The sequence below is a fragment of the Ischnura elegans genome, chromosome 1, assembly GCF_921293095.1.
Source record: "Ischnura elegans chromosome 1, ioIscEleg1.1, whole genome shotgun sequence".
Lineage (NCBI taxonomy): Eukaryota > Metazoa > Arthropoda > Insecta > Odonata > Coenagrionidae > Ischnura > Ischnura elegans.
In genome coordinates this window covers 95,996,507-96,012,815 of record NC_060246.1, presented here as the reverse complement: position 1 = coordinate 96,012,815, position 16,309 = coordinate 95,996,507, and the positions used below count along the sequence as shown (strand labels likewise).

At 43.3% G+C, this 16,309-nt stretch overlaps 2 protein-coding genes across 3 annotated transcripts in view; one reads left to right on the top strand and one right to left on the bottom strand.

Moving 5' to 3' along the window:
- The first annotated feature begins 1,002 nt into the window (after positions 1 to 1,002).
- The window catches only part of LOC124166762, a 372,777-nt gene continuing 357,470 nt past the window's right edge, over positions 1,003 to 16,309 (top strand). For both annotated transcript variants that reach the window (XM_046544443.1, XM_046544451.1), the window contains exon 1: positions 1,003 to 3,075. The gene's annotated coding sequence lies outside the window, so the exon portion shown is untranslated. The remainder of the gene's footprint in view (positions 3,076 to 16,309) is intronic.
- The window catches only part of LOC124157348, a 64,685-nt gene continuing 50,018 nt past the window's right edge, over positions 1,643 to 16,309 (bottom strand). Inside the window, exon 3 of the mRNA XM_046532037.1 lies at positions 1,643 to 1,806. Coding sequence (XP_046387993.1) covers positions 1,643 to 1,806 — 164 coding nt within the window. The remainder of the gene's footprint in view (positions 1,807 to 16,309) is intronic.

Here is a 16,309-nt window from a genome sequence, read left to right as displayed (position 1 = left end):
AGCTGTGTGGTGAGGTACATGAAATATTTGAAAATATGGACTTGATTATGAATAATTATGAATATAATATATACCATACTTATTGTGAATTACAGAGGAGAGCCCTAAGGGACCAGGCCAGGATGTTTTCTAAAAAAATATATCAAAACTAAAGATGTTCGATGTAAAACTAAATTTACTGGTGAAAGGCCTTCATTAATATTTATCTACTTATTCATTTTTCCCGAAATACATCCTCTGACGCCCTTTCATAGAGGGGATTTGCAACAGTTAACAATGGGCGACCATGATCACCCTTGCCTTAGGTAGGGACAGCCTTCGCTATCCGGACTCCATCCCTCGGATTGACACTAGGAGGGAGACGGAACTCCACCCCACCGCCGACGAGGCTGGGATTGCCCTGGAAAATCAGCGCCCCATGCCGGTATTCGCACGCCGGCCCCCGGAATGGGAAGCCGGCAACCCAGCCGACACATGGAAGGCAGAGATGGTCGCGAGAGAGGGTTGGAGACGAAGAGGGAGGGTGAGCAGGCCAAAAAGGGTACGGGAGCGCCGGCGAGGGCGGTTTTCAGGGTGTCGAGGAGGAAGGGAACAGGGTATTTTATCGAGCAACGGAAGCGAATGGAAGAAACGCTCATGAATTCGATCTCCCCTCCAACACACACAGGACTACTCCCTTCCCCTCAAACGACCACCCCTCCTCTGCAACCCTAACCCCCTCCCTCCCTTTGGGGAACCTCCTGAAAAGAGAGGGAATGTGGAGGCAAAATGGATGTTGGAGAGGGAGGAGGAGGTCCGGTGAGGGGTAAGCGGATCCGGAGTAGGGGAGGGAGATGGAGGGGAATCCGGGGGAGGGGGAGATGCGGGCAAGAAGGGGTGAGGTGGAAAGGGCGGACTCCCCACACACACACACGACCCTCCCCTCACTTCCCCTACTTCCCCTCTCAATCTCGCTATGTCGCTCCATCCACACTTCTCCTCGGCTCAGTCGAGACCGACGAATTGAAACGGGCAGTCGGTCGCTGGCGGCTGTCTGCTCAAAGAAGCTTGTGCCTGCACCACTGGACGTGGTGTTGGTGGTGCAAGGGGTGAAGCACCCGCGCGTCATCGTTTTAAACGTCTCCGGGAAGGACAGCGGGGGGGTCAAAAAGGGAGTTACTCATCGCTATCGTCCAGGACCCTAGGAAGTTTCCATCCCCTTTCGACTGGAAAATCCTTCCGACTGTCACCCTCTCCTTTCTCAAGGCTTTTGTGTGGGGGAGTTCTCCCTCTCTGCATCCCAATTATCACCGGCCCCTAAATAGGAAGGACCCTGAAGAGGGCGGTGGGACTTAGTAAGTTCTTGTCCACTTCTCCCTCCCAACCTCCAACTGTCCCCGCCCACCCCTGATGGTTCATCAACCCCCCCTGGTGGCTAACGAGAAGGTTTTGAGGGTGTGAAAGGACCCCGAGAAGTGCGTAACGTTTTTGTGGAGGAAGATACAGAGCTCCTTTCATTTGCTGGGGGACCTCTTTATGTATGTCTGCCGATCCCCCTTATCAGTACCGGAACTCTCTGCCAGGTTTCGAGGAATCGTCGTCCCGCTCTTTTGCGATTGAGCTCTCGTAGTGGGCGGTACCAACATCCTCCCTGTCCACGCGACTATCTCATCAGATGGGTGACCGAGTGCTCTTTGGAGACCTCCTCCTCGTGACACCAAATGGTGCGACGACCCGTCGGTGGTGGCGTCTCCGACGGAGGGTGAGAACTGAGGTGACCAGTGTCTTCGATACCCTCGGTGCCGGTGCATCGGATTCCGCCGATGTCTGAATGACAACAGGCACATTGGCCCTCACACCTGCGTGAAGAAACAGTGGATCGAGTCGAGGGGAAAACGAAATAGCAATAAAGACGTCAGGGAATGAAGAAGACTGATTAAGAATCATCGAACGATCCTCCTGAATAGGGGGAAATTTAAAAAAAAGTGGCATTCGATTTATTTTCTACATTATAATACCGCTGTCGCCTTCTTTCCCCACACAATTATTGTCACTGTTTTTTGCCGACTTTCGTACCGCTGTCACTGTTTTGGTCCCCCAAACATTGCACCGCCAGTGAAGAGGAGGCTGTGACGTTCTGTGCTTTATATCCCCCAATATACAAAAAAGAATAAGTGTTACTTTTCCCTCTCTCGCGTCTATTTTTCACCGTGTGTCGCTGTAATCATCCCTCAGAATAACTCTACAGTTTCCTGTGCTCCGTGTCAGTTCCTTTGTTTCTTTTTGTGTCGAGAGTTTTTCTGCCCGCCTTCCGTGCAACCCTTTTTAAGGTTTTTTTTCATCCCTCCTATCCACCCCCTCTTGTATTCTTTCATTCGGCGTCATTCCGATCCGTTACCCTAAGCGGCGAGAAGAAAGCGCAACGAGTATTCTAAAAAAACACACACACACAGTAACACAGGGAGGAGTCCCCTTTGTTGTGGCCGTCAAGTGGATTCCACCCTTTCCACAGCTCCCTGGACCAACCCAAAAACCCTTTTCGTGCCCCAGAATATAACCTTCGTAACTAACCCAATAGGACGACCAAAACATCTTGTTGTTCCCCTCTCCAAACTGCGTTCCTCCGCCCTTTTATGTAATTCTTCAAAAAAGCAACGCCGACGAGCGATAATTAATCGAGATACGCTCTCTTCATGTGTGTAAGGGGACAGCGAGGACTGTTTAGTTAACGACCCTCCTTTTTAAACCCCAAAATTCATGCTACTGAGCTCATATCTGTGTGACGGAACGAGGAGGGATTGTACAAAAACATACAGCGAGTGCAGCCAGGACTCTGTCCCTCTCTCTTGACCTGCGAGACGGAGAATATATAAAAAAGAAACAAGTGAGGATCGACGACGTCATCCACGGTCGTTTGTTGCCGTGGACTTGATCCTCATCTTTGTCCCAGCACCCACTCCGGGCCGTCGTCGTCTTTTCGCCGCGCTGGAGGAGCAGGACTCGGCTCCGCTCGGCGTTTGTGCTTTCAGCTCCCGAGGACTCCTTCAAGAACAAGGGAAAGCCGTCTCCAACTAGCCTCCCCACCTGTCGGCAAAGGTAAGAGAGACCGCATTGAAATGTTTGCGAGGTGAAGGCACACCCCCGCGATACATGCGATGGGACTTGCCTGAATCAAGCGATAGATTTTTTTAGTCCATGTGTTCAGGGTACTCGTAGCGGGCCCTATGGGTACATCGCTAAGCCACTGATCGCAAGGTCCCGTGTTCAAATCTTGGTTGAAGCCTCAAGACCCCCCCAAACAAAGTGTGTGAGGTGACTGAGGGAAAGGAACTAGAAATTTCTCGCATCTGAAGCCTACACTTAAGTGAGCTCTACCGTCACCGATAGACACCACCTTTTGGGTTGATTCACTGAGTGGGTGTGCGCTGAGGGATCATTTGATATGTGACCATGGGGCAAATGATTACTTAATGAATTCGCCATTCAAACGGCCTTTTCCACTTTCAATCCTTTCCTCGGTAGTCTTTCACGTCTCAATGCTCGTGTAGTTGCACCTAGAGAGGTTCTTCTATCATTTCAATCATGACTCTCTGATACTGCGTAAATTATATTTCCAGTGAAAGATTCTCCAATTCACAAGGCCGGTGGACATTCTTTCGTTTCACTCTACCTCACGCCGCCTTCGATGCTTCAATGCACTCCTATTTTCACCGATTGGGCGAATGGCGTTGTCATATTCGTGAAAAAGGACCTTCAAGAATAGGAATGATGGTAGGGGAGTAAAGAAATGGAATAGTGGTGACTATCATTGCCACTACTTGTAAAATAATCAGATTAAGTGGATATATCATAATTTGAAAAGTGGGCTTGGAGTATAGGCCATGTATTGTAATAGAATCGAATTATTTGTGTTTGACGACATTGAAAATCAAATCGTTTCAAATGATCATGTCAGCTGTGCAGGAAAAGGTACCAAGTGAAATGAATAATCATTTGATTCATGCTTTTCATAAACGTATCAGTACTTTAGTCCATCCCATCCCTTCGTGTGCTCATGGTAGGGTAGTCTTTTTAGCATTAAAAGGGGTGGAGGAACGGAGAATGCCTATGTATGAGTGCGTGAGCAGGTGCCTGTGTATGTAATGTGTCGGAGGAGTGGGGAGGATTGAATAAGGTGGGGATATGGAGGGTAAGCGGGGCGGGAGGAGGGGAGAGGGGAAGGGAAGAGAGGGGGGCGCGAGAGAGTGGAGGGGAAGGGAGGGGTGGGAGCAGCGTTTCCCACGGGTCAATACATGGGGCGGGTGGCTCCTTTTCTGAGAGAGCCAAGTCCAAAGCGAGCGAGCGCCTTGCGACCGTGGTGGTGGTGGAAAAGGGGGCAGTACCCCACCCCACAGCCTCGCTTTGTGTACGTACTACATCACCCGCTAGTTGTCTATTTCGAGGAGCCGATCTAAATCTACACGCCGACCTGCAAGCCACCATGTAACGTCTCAAAAGAATCCATCGATTCCCGCCGTTATTTTCACTTTAATATTTATGGAACCAGCTGTATGGATTCGCCCAGTTCTTTAGCTTAACTATTATCAGAAAATGCATGTATGCATTGAACTTTACCATCAAACAAGCCACCTCCAAGAAGTCTGAAGAGTCCATCAATTCCTGCGGTTATTTTGCCCTTAAATATTTATGGAACGAGCTGTATGAAATCGCTGTGTTCTTAAGCTGAAATACCATTCCAAAATGTACTTATAAATTAAACTTTAGCATCAAAGTATTAATTAGATGATGGCATTGTAGCTTCTATGTGTGTCACCTGCTGGTTCGATATCTGTTTCGATGAGTCGATATGTATGACTTGCTGACCTACAAGGGTCTGACGTATTTTAGATTCCTGAGATCATTAAATCCTTGGATACATAGGGATTTTCATAAATAATCATATGTAAACAAAAGGCGACTTCCATTTTATTGCATGAATAGCACTAGTGGGTCAAATAATTCGATAGAAGATGGAATCGCACTGACTGTTTGCATCCTCCGCTGTGTCGTTGATTATTTCGAGGAAATTGTCTAAATAGACGAACTAATCTGCAATCTATCCATAGGGTCATACGTATCCGCTATTCTCGACACAATTATTGGATTTAATGCTGACCGATCGAATCGTATTGCAGATGCAAGCATCTTATTGAGAAATGTTTATGGATTCTATGGAAAGAATCGTTTGTAGAAGATCATTTTTTCTAACTCTGCGCATTTCCCGCTGTTCAGTTCATATTTTGAAGTGTTAACTATTTCGGGGAAGTAATTAAAATCTGCTGGTGACCTGTAAATTATTAAATAACCTTCCATTCCAGCCTCTATAATGCCATTTAATAAATATGGACAAATCGTAGGTATCTTATAAAATCACTAAGTTCCTCTTATTGCTGAATTCATGTAGTACTTATTTAGTTTATCCAAATTATTTCTAAGCAAATGGCATTGTATTGACAGTTCTATCACTCACTATTTTGATATTCATGTCAAGGTTAATAATAATATTTATTGTTCTTGGACAAATGTCCATTAAGAACATAAGATGAATATTACATACAAAAGAGATCACAAAATAACCTTGTTCAAAATATATCAAATATTTCCGAATGGAATTCAGCACAGCTAACACATCTGGGCATAGAAATGAAATCTTGAAGTTAACTCAATCAATTATAATAGCAAGAAAACCTAAATATGCACATATACCCATCACAACATTTAGGGTAGAACATGAGAAAATAATTAAATAACTAAATAAGTAGAACATGAATAATGATAAATCATTTACTCCAACAAATATGGCATTCGATTTCAAACAGACCTGAGGTTAATGTTATAAAACATTAATTATGAATAGTTGAAATCTCAATGACGAATAAATAAATGCACACTTAACAAGTTTGAAAACCAGTAAATACTTTCCAATAGCTTGGACATAAATTTTTAAACATGCTAATGGTATTGCAACTGCGATATATTATGTATTTCACATTATTCAAGAGTTTGCAGGTGTTTTTTTTAGCACCATCACTTATTGCTATTATGTCGATTATTGTTATGTAGGTTATTATGTCGATTTGCCTGAATCGATAGCGGACATGCAATTTTCAGTATTAGAAGTATCTATGATTCAGAAGATAATAATAATCTTTGAAATTAAACATAAACAAATGGAATGCGATCAATCACGGTTTGCTTCTTATTTTGAAGTTTATTGTGCATGAATGGGTCGCATTATCTAGTTGCAAAAGGAATGGAAGAGAAATCCTTTACAACCCCAATACAAAAAAAAACTTTCATTCACCTCTCATTAACCCTCGTTTAAACAACGTATATGTTGCTTCATTAGTATCTCAAACAAGATATTAACGTCAACGTGCGTTACGTGGAAACTCGTATCAAATCTCTCGATGCTTTTCAGAACTCCATTTTTCTGCAGATTGTGGTATTTTTCTTTAATTTTTAATCACATTTTTTTATTTATTTAGTGTCCATTTGTTAGAATTTTTGTACGTGGTGAAATGAAAAGGAAGATGACGGATGGATTTTTTTTCATATTTTCTAACTCAGGCGAGGTTCATTCTCCTCCATACTTTCAACCTACAAGTGGATATTGTGCATTGTTAAAAACTATATTCTATGATAATTGTTTTGCACAAAACGGAGTACCTACCGCACATTCAAACGTAATCGTGGGAAACTGCCTTATCTTTCTTTAACGTATCCAATATGTTTGGCAAGGTGCTAGTGTTCCTAATATTTTCTGCCATCTATTTGGAATTTTTTACATTCTAGGTCAAAAGCACCTCAATGGGATTAGGTTATCTCTTAACAATCTTGTAATGTTGGTAAGCATATATAAACGTAAGGCGAATTGCAGGTTTGAGTCAATCGCAATGCAGGGATAAAATATCAAACAAATTATTATTTAGCTATAAGTAGGCGTGAGAATATGAAATAAATGGGTAAAAGACCTTATGACTAAAGACCTTAATAAAAATTTGTGCGTGAAAATTAATTGACGCGATGGATTTTTGCGTCTAATGTCGTTTCAAAAGGAAATCGTCAAAGCTCTCCGTTCTCGAGGCTACATGCTTAATGTTTTGTCGTTAAATGATTGCAACAAATGGACAAAATAAAAGGGAATGAATAGATGAGGGATGTTTTAAATGAGAATTACACCTGACTTACAGTTGCAATGGGGTCATTGGTGTTATTTAAGGAGGCCAAGGCTGGCGAGGAGAGAATTGATTAGGGGGAATCGAGAAAAGGCGAGCGGGTAACTCCGCTCGGGATTAGCGCATCCTTTTAGCGAAATGCGTTTGCGCTTCATTGCCTACAATCGGACGGTCGGTGAGCCGCATTTTCTAAATAGCACCTAAGATAGATCGTGAATCCACTATTTAAAAGTTCTAAGTATTTCACCGAGACTCAAATGTATGAGTTTAGAATTGGATGACAGAATTGTGTAGGAATCAATGATATTGCTTGGCCAAATCAATGCAGGAATGTTTCAGTATGACACTTAAGATACCATTTTGTACTTGAATATTTTATTACGTTTTATGTGAACGATAAAATAATCTATAGTTACTGCAATACAGGCACATAGATCTCTTTTAATCACGGATGTCAAATTGCTAAGATGGTTTGGTTGCACTCAAAACCAAAATAACTCTGCAAATATTTAGAAATTGAGAGGCTTTGGCTGCCTATCGGATGCCATATGACATTCAAGTAGGACATCATAATCAGTATTACATAAAAAATACATTGTATCCTGCTCAAGAAGTCAAAATTACATTCAATGGAAAGTCGAATCTTCAACAAAACATGAATTTTATATCTCCAAGATTTCAGAAATGCCCAATCCCCCGCATAAGCATTCCACAAATGCCTCGCTCTGGAATCTCCCGCGACTGTTCCAAATAATTTCAAATATTCTAAGCTTATCCGCTCTTCTCTATGGTATCCAAGTCGATGTATGAATACTACACTATACTAATATAATTTGATAAAAAGGTTGTGGATGGTGATTGGTAGCATTTTGCAGGAATAGTGAATTTAGAACTATTAGGGACAGTATTTAAGCAGAAGGACCAGTAGGAATATATTATTTTCATTCATGCACATTAAATAAAATTTCTCTAACTAACAGACCAAAAGTTTTTTGCAACTCTCAATCGAACTGTACAGGAGCTCTTAGGATGGATTATCAGAGTATCCAAGTTATACCAAATAACTCGTTTTTATCACTCCCTTACTTGCTATTTTCGAACATTTTATTGAGTTTATGTTTGTCTCCTAAGTTAAAAATATTCAAGTATTAATTTAGGAAACGTTTTCAAGTTATTCCGTGACAAATCGTCAACATGTCAACAATTATAAATACACCGTCAATGAAACATATAATGCAGCTGACTTTGGAGTCTAGGTGGAACATAGGTAGTGAATTTGTTGCACCAAAGCGAAAGTCCGTCCATGTGCGTCCTATTCTTTTATATCATGTATCTATGACAATTTTGGAGAAAATTATTTGAACATAAATATCTAACGAAAATTCTCTATCTTTGGAAATATGTTTCCAGTTCTCACCGTCAAAGGAAGATAGATAGTTTCGGTCCAAAATTCAAGTCCCACAGGTTTCCTCATTTTTCTCTGTAATCTCCGACTACTCATGCTAACTCTTTAAATAACATGCCTGAAACCCATGGGAGCAGTGGTGTAACTATAGGGGGAGATAAGGGAATAGATCCTCCCCAGAGCCTCAGAGAAATTTTAAAAAATATTTAAAGATATTGATTAGTTTTGACGTACAATAAATGCATCTGCGTTAAATCTTTAGTGTCAAAATTATGTGAAAATGTACCTCCACGTATGTCACTTTTCAAAAACTTGCCTTTCACCCCTTCCTCACACCTACCCCCGTCGTCACTTTGGCCATTCCCCCAAAGCATATTCCTGGTTACGCCTCTGCATGGGAGCAACAAAAATATTGGTAATATTCCGCATATTTATTTTTAGCCGACCAGTTTTGGTACTCAACCTGCACCATTTTTTAGGCTACCAGTGTTTAGTTGTACCCTTGGAATTAGCTCGGGAAGAACCAAAAGACGTAGGGTAAATAAAAATTCTGAGTAACATCACGAAGAGTTTATTTCTCCCATTGCTAGAATACAGAAAGTAGATCCGAAACTATTGTACTAATGCCTATTATAAACTCCCTTGTTGCCCTCATCCCTGGTAAAGCGTGCAGGTCTTGCATCTCCACCCCCAATACCCAAACTCCCCTTCACCTTCAAATCCTACCAATCCCTATCTATACCTTTATGGCGGTCTCCGCCTCATTCCCCACGCAACCCACACGCTGACATGCGAGTCCCACCCTTTGCGATATGTTCGTCCCTTCTCTTTCCTTCCACGGCCACCCCCGCGGGGACCCAACAGAGGCAACGAGTCGCTCTTCGTGTCGATATGCCCGTGGCCGAATGGGACTCGGGCGGTGCGTCCTTGGGGAGATCTCTGGGGGCGAATTCGATTGATTCCCGCCGGACAGTCGGGGAGTAAAACGGGCGAAGAGAGGAGAGATGGCATGGTTCTAGGGAGAGAGAGAGAGAGAGAGGGTGGATGATGGTTTGGGTCCTATACGAAAGGAGATGAGGGGATATGGGGGAGGATGGAATACTGATGCGGTGAGTTGGGACTAGTTTTGGGGTGGTAGGGGGTTGAGGGGAGGGTCAGCGGCAAAAGGATGGCCCCCCGTGGCCCGTGCACGCGTTCCCACTCCAAGGTACCCCTCCCCCCCCTACTCTACCCCCTTCCACCCACCTCCTGCGTTCCCCTCTCACCAATCGCGTGCCCTATTCAAACTCTTATGTGCCTCCACCCCCCCATGCTGCTACCCTTACCCCGTCCTGCCTACCCCCTTGCGCGACTAGTACATACTTCATCCCCCATCCCACCACACCCCTCTCTTTAGAACCATTCAACCCTTTTCTGCATGTGTGTATCAGTCGGAAGTCTGTCTCTCTCTCTCTCTCTGGGTCCCTGTCCCTTTCAGCGCGTGGGGTGGACATCCTCTGCCATGGTAACGTAGTTGATGAAAGGACTAGGTTGGGGGGCTCTGGGCTTACGCAACAGGGAAAGATTACCGCGCAAAAATGAGCATAACATTTGTTAGAGTATGAAACGGATATTTTCTCTCCGTGGGTGCACCTCAAGAACTGGTGCTAATAAGGGTGCAGTAAGGAAACGCTTTTTGTTGTGTACAAAAAGAACTTTCGCGGTGAAAGAAAAACTTTTTCACTAGTTTCAACTCTTGACCTTAAAAAAGGTGTAATATCCATTTATATACTAGTTTATTTATGTGCGTAGGACGTACATCTGCCTTTAATAATGAGTGTAGTGCATAGATTGGATTGGGTGTCAAAGGAAGCGCATTAGGCTAAGGATACTAAAAAAAATTACCCACGCATATTCCATTATGGAGTGGATTGTCCTTTGGTTCCCGTTTCTATCTCAATAGAAACAAAAATTAACAAAAACCTGCGTGGCTTAAGTTGAAGGGAGGCTGCATCTAAGGAAAGGAAAGGGTGGAGGACGTAACTCGCATTCCTTTGGAAGCGCATTCCATGAAAGGGTAACTAAAAATGCCGTGCAGCACACGCTGCGCAAAGATAACTCCATAATTACACCTTACACGTGTTAAAAATGAAATTAGTGATGTTATACCGCACTCTTTCATTGGAACTTATTAAAGTGAACAGAATATACGCATGTATCATTCGTTAGGCTTTTTACTTCACATGTTTTCAGCGCGATGGGTGTCCATCCTTTGAACACACATCTAATGAAAGGATCAGGCTGTGAGCTACATGCTGCACACAAGGCAAAGTATTACCAAAAACGGCATATCTCTAGTTCTTCAATGTGATACTGATCAAGGACTAATAGAAGCCGAAAAATTAATGCGTGAATAAGTCAAAAGGATTCGTGTTGCTACCACTGTCTTTAGGGTGTCCGTTCTGTCATACACACATCTTCGGCGAAAAATAACTGATAAATGACTTTTTGAAGGAGCTTTAAGATATGCGCTGAGGTGGCGTTCTGCGGAAAACACATGTCACTTGTTTTCGTAAGGCAAAAATATTTTTAACCTTCTATTCGCCTCAAATTCTGTTGAAAACGACTATAAGGTACCTCATTGATTATAAAATTCCCTCCTCGTACCGATAAAAACAAAAGAAATATATTATAACAAATTGAGGGTAAAGAAAATATACGATAAGCTGACAGAAATTTAGCAATAGTATGCCGTGCAACAGTAGCATAAAACATACTGCACTATAATGATAACACAGTTTTAACGTGATACTTACTCAATGATTAAATCTAAATTCATTCCTGTATCTATATTGATGCTGCATCTATTGAATAAATCATTATTTTATCATCGTCTGCTTCATCATCTACATACACGTAGTGCATATTTCAGAAGCCGCTTACATTGAAAGGAAGGGTGTTAGAATATTTGGAATGTAAATGATTATGATGTGATTGTTTTAAGTGACACTCAAATATATTTCCTTCACTTTGATCATCATTAGGTAGTTAGAAAATACTTATTTGCCTTTCATAAGGAAATGAATAGATAATATCTGTCGGATCTAGAAAGATGGTATCGTCGAAATGCTATCGTATCCTTTATTGTAAAAATGAATTCATTTCATTACCTCTGTTAAATTCTCACTAAGAGTGTCTGTGATTTCAACGGCTTACTCCATTTTCAAGTGCTGATGATGACCTCAACTCTTTTATCCGATGTCGTCTAAAATATAAATTACCGTTGCATAAAATATATCCCTTTCTTTCAAGATTAACCGCAAAATTCATAGGGTCACGGCAGGAACCCCACACCTGACGCTCTCTGTGCCGCACCGCTCGTGCAATTCAGGATCAACGAACACACTTTCATTCCGCTCGCTCGGTCGCACGCGGGCGTAAACGCTGTCGTCAATTTCTTCCGCAGCCGTTCAACCCTTTTCGGCGCGCTTGTTTCAATCGGATCGCCTTGTGCTGTCCCCGTGCGTGGCGGACACTATCTCTCTGAACTGTCCACGACACCGCCCGCCCTCCCTCAATACACGCTCGCCTAAACAAGATGGCATTTCGGCGGCGCGCCATCCCATGTGCTCGTAACCTCCTATAACCTCCAAACCCTTTAACCCCCCCACCCCTCCCATCCCTTCTGCAAACAACCCTTCGTGCCCACTCACCCTCTTCCCCACTCCCGCAGTCAGCACCGATAACCTCAGCGGGCCACCCCTCTATCCCACGGGCCCGAGTAGTGGGACCGCCCCCGGCCGGGACTCGAAAAGCCATTTCGCGACGGAGATTGCGGATCTGGCCCGCGTGCAACCCATGTGCATCGCGGTCACAGGGCGGGCATGCACTCGCCCGCCACCCCTTACAAAGAGGCAGGATGCAGGAAATGTGCTGAATACTTTCAGGCGTCACGGGGTGGAAATGCAGGGGGATTAGTATGAAATATACGGCGCATCTGCATGCACTATACCTATATTACTCACTTGAGGTTTCATCAGTTAAGAATTTCGCATGATGGATGTCTACATTGAAAATTTAGCGACTCTTCCGCAACCTGGTCCGAGTTGATCTCAAACCTCACTTGTACAGCTGGATAAAAAATATGATTCTTCCACGAAGTGGCTAAGTTTTTGGTTGAGCATAGTTCATCGCGCATTGTATTTTCAGCTGTAATTCAGCTATTTCCATAGCTTAATATCAAAGTGCCCTTTCAGCATCTGGATTTCCTTTTTAATTCCTGGATCAAGGTGTTTGAATGAGATAACGTCAATCGGTGCTAAAACCATAGACGGTACCTAATAATGCATCATAATTAATTTCAACTTTGAAATGTATAAAAAAAATTTCATCTCTCAACAAGTTTAGCCGAATGCGTGAGTTTGTATGAAACTAGTGAATGCTGTGGAAATGCAGGTGCGAAGTCAGGGCCACTTATTCGTTCAAGTAGTGGTAGGAAATGAGTTTCGTTCGGAACTTGACATTAATTAAGGTGAGAGTTGGTAATGGATTGGGTGTTGAGCGAAGGGTGTGAATGGTGCGACCGAAACTCGTATGAAGTCCTTTTCAGATACAAATACTCGAAATGCGAGCGAATGCCCAGTGAGAGGAACCCCCTCTATCCTGAATGTGTGAATTTTGCCCGTGTCCTGGTTCAAGTTGACCTCTATCCTCATCAGCCCAAACCAAACTCAGGGACGAAGCACTGAGTGAGTAAATATATGTAAAACAGCCACATCTATAAAAATTTTCTTTAAAAATGAATTGCAATTATTACAAAAAATTTAATTGAAAACTATCGTACTATTACCGCAATGACTTTTTTGGCATTTTTGCTCAGAGTTCATTCCGTTTTTAGGCGTTGTCTACGCGGAAAATGGTTGTTATGATCTCATTTACTCACAAATAGACAACTCTATCTTCAGCTTCGCTTGATAGGATGGGTTATTATTAAATATATAAAGCATAACATATGAAGCATAACATTTATTAATTTCCTTTTGATAAAATTAATGTATGTAATGATCATAAGGACGATAGTTTTAATATAATAGAACAACTTATTTAAAAACGCCCATGCTCAGGCGGGACTCGAACACTTGACCATCGGTTTGGCAGGCGAGGACGTGACCCCGCCGCCACTGAGACCGGCAAATGATGATTTCCATTATGTACACAGACTAATTTCTTATTCTATACTCTGATATATTAAGACATTCAAATTTCAATTAAGTGGAATACTGATCTCTCGCATGGTGCAGTGACCGGTCAGGGGGCTGAAATGCAACTATGAGACTCGTTTTCGACGCGAAATATCTGATAGGGGCTTAATAATCCTTTATGGCTACCACTTCGAATGCGACCATTTGTCATAGGCCTGTGGGTGAAGATAAAAAAAAAAGTGAAGTCTCTCTGAATCCATCCCCTCCGCATGTTTGCCACTATTATTAGCAAGGTTGACCTCGAGGGACGAGAGATATGACTGCGTTAGCCAGCCAGCCAGTTTGTGTATCATTTTTGCACGTGTGTGTACCTTGTGTACAATGGGAAGCCCCGTTTGGTTTGGTTATTCCTCGTCTCCCGCTCCACACGGCTTTATCCGCCCTCCCTCACCCCCGTGCCCCGACCAAAGTGCCCTCGAATTTCCCCCACTCCACCGCGTACTTCAGGAAACTTTGTGACGCTCTTCCCTACACACCCTCCCATTCCACCTCCCAGCCCACCGAGCAGTCTCTCCCGTGCTACCCCTGAAAATTCATCCCCCGCCCACCCCAATTTTCCCCTTCCCCCTCAAACACCCCTCTCCCCGAAAATCCTGTAAACAATACCCGACATGTGCGCTTCACTTTGTTTGCCAGGACGATTTTAGAGTGAGAGTGAGAGGGGGTGAGGGTAGGGCACATATATACGTGGGGTGTGGGGGAGAAAAGATACAGAGTTTATATGTGTGGGGCCTTATACCTTGGAGTTGTTTGAAGCTTCGGGGGTGGGGGGGGGGGGGTTGGAAGAAAAAATAAAATAAAAACATCGAAATGAGCTTTTGGTTGTTACGCCCACAAGGTCGAAGCACGCGACGCGAGTGTGTTTTTTTCCCTCTACATTTTCGGTGTGTGTGTGTGTGTGTGTGTGGGATGGTTGGGGATGGTCTTCGGCGGCGTTGGAAAGTATCGTTCCGGGTGTTTTCAATTGTTTTTGTAGGTGTAGCGACGTGTCGTGTTTGACCGTCATCCCATCCGCTTTTCTGACGTTCCGGGCCCGCGCGAGGCCGTGTCCTAATTCCGGTCCTTTTTGAGTGCTCCCCGATCCCATATACACATCCCGTTTATTTCTGTCGCGTTCCACACTTTCGCTTGCCACTTTGACGCATTAAATTTCATTCTCGAACGTACACGGCTCACTCTCTCCCGGAAGGCCTTTAGTTACTTACTGCTCTTGTTCGGATGTGACGCCTATCGATTTTTTCCCCCGATCATTTTAGTCCTCTTCGCGACACGATATTGTTCAGCTGACATGGTGCTTTTAATGGAATAGGAAAATAGCCCTATCCCACGGCATGAATCTTTGTTTCTATTTTCAATTCACTTCGTTCTGGCTTCACCTTGATATTGGTCGTATCAATATGCAATGTCCTATAAAAATATTTAACAATATAATGTTTTGTTTAATCACCATTATGTTTGGAACGGGTCGCAGAGTATTTGCAATTCAAACGTTTCTTCTGATATACATGATATAACATGCAATGCGTTTCCACGAATGGCTATCACGTGTGCCATATATATCATATTCATTCTTACACTAATTTCTCTCATAAAAATATGATACTATCACATGTCCAACCATTTCCTTGGACATAATTCCTCATTGTATTATCAGCTGTAGTTCAGCCATTTACTCAACATAATATCAATATGCCCATTTATTTTTAATACGCCATTCATGTGAAAACTTTCTGTTCTTCACTATAGCTGCTTACAGGTACAAAAATGTATTCAATGTAAGAAGAGTGTTTAGACCAATCTTGTTCCGATTTACTCCTGTCGCATACTCGATATTCATTTACCGTCTAAGCTTCTCCTTGCAACTTCAACAGCGGCGCTGCACCTAAACTAAAAGTATCTGCAGCAGTTGTATTACTTCCCGCGGAAATTTCCCGTGTTCGATGCAGCAAAGTTATTTAAGCTTCCCGGAAAATTCTACTTTCTAGTTTCACAATTTGAGCTATTTATATGCGTTCAAAGGAAACCAATGGTGCTTAAAAACACGGGACCGTGGCAGCAGCGTCTGCGCCCACACTTATTTTCACGCGCAACGACCGCGGCCGTGCGCCTCACATCTGCGACAGTTTCATTCAAATTGGTTTAGCTATTCAGCGTTTCCTCGCTCGAAATCTTTTCATCGTACACCCCGCCCCATGATCCCATTTCCTACTCGGCTCGAGGGACGACGAGTAAAGGGGGAAAACCCCTTTCCGCCAGATCTGCTGCCGCTGCCTTCGCCTCGGTGAATGTCATCAAACGATAATGGTATTGTTCGCTCGCCTGCAAAACCGAAAATGCATTAAAATCGAATCTCAAGCTCGTGCATCTTTAAGATATTGCTCATAGTATAATTTTTTTCCCCGAAAAAAAAGAGGAGGGAAGGTTCGCAGACGCTTTGAACGGGAATCTATACGTCATGGAAGGGAATG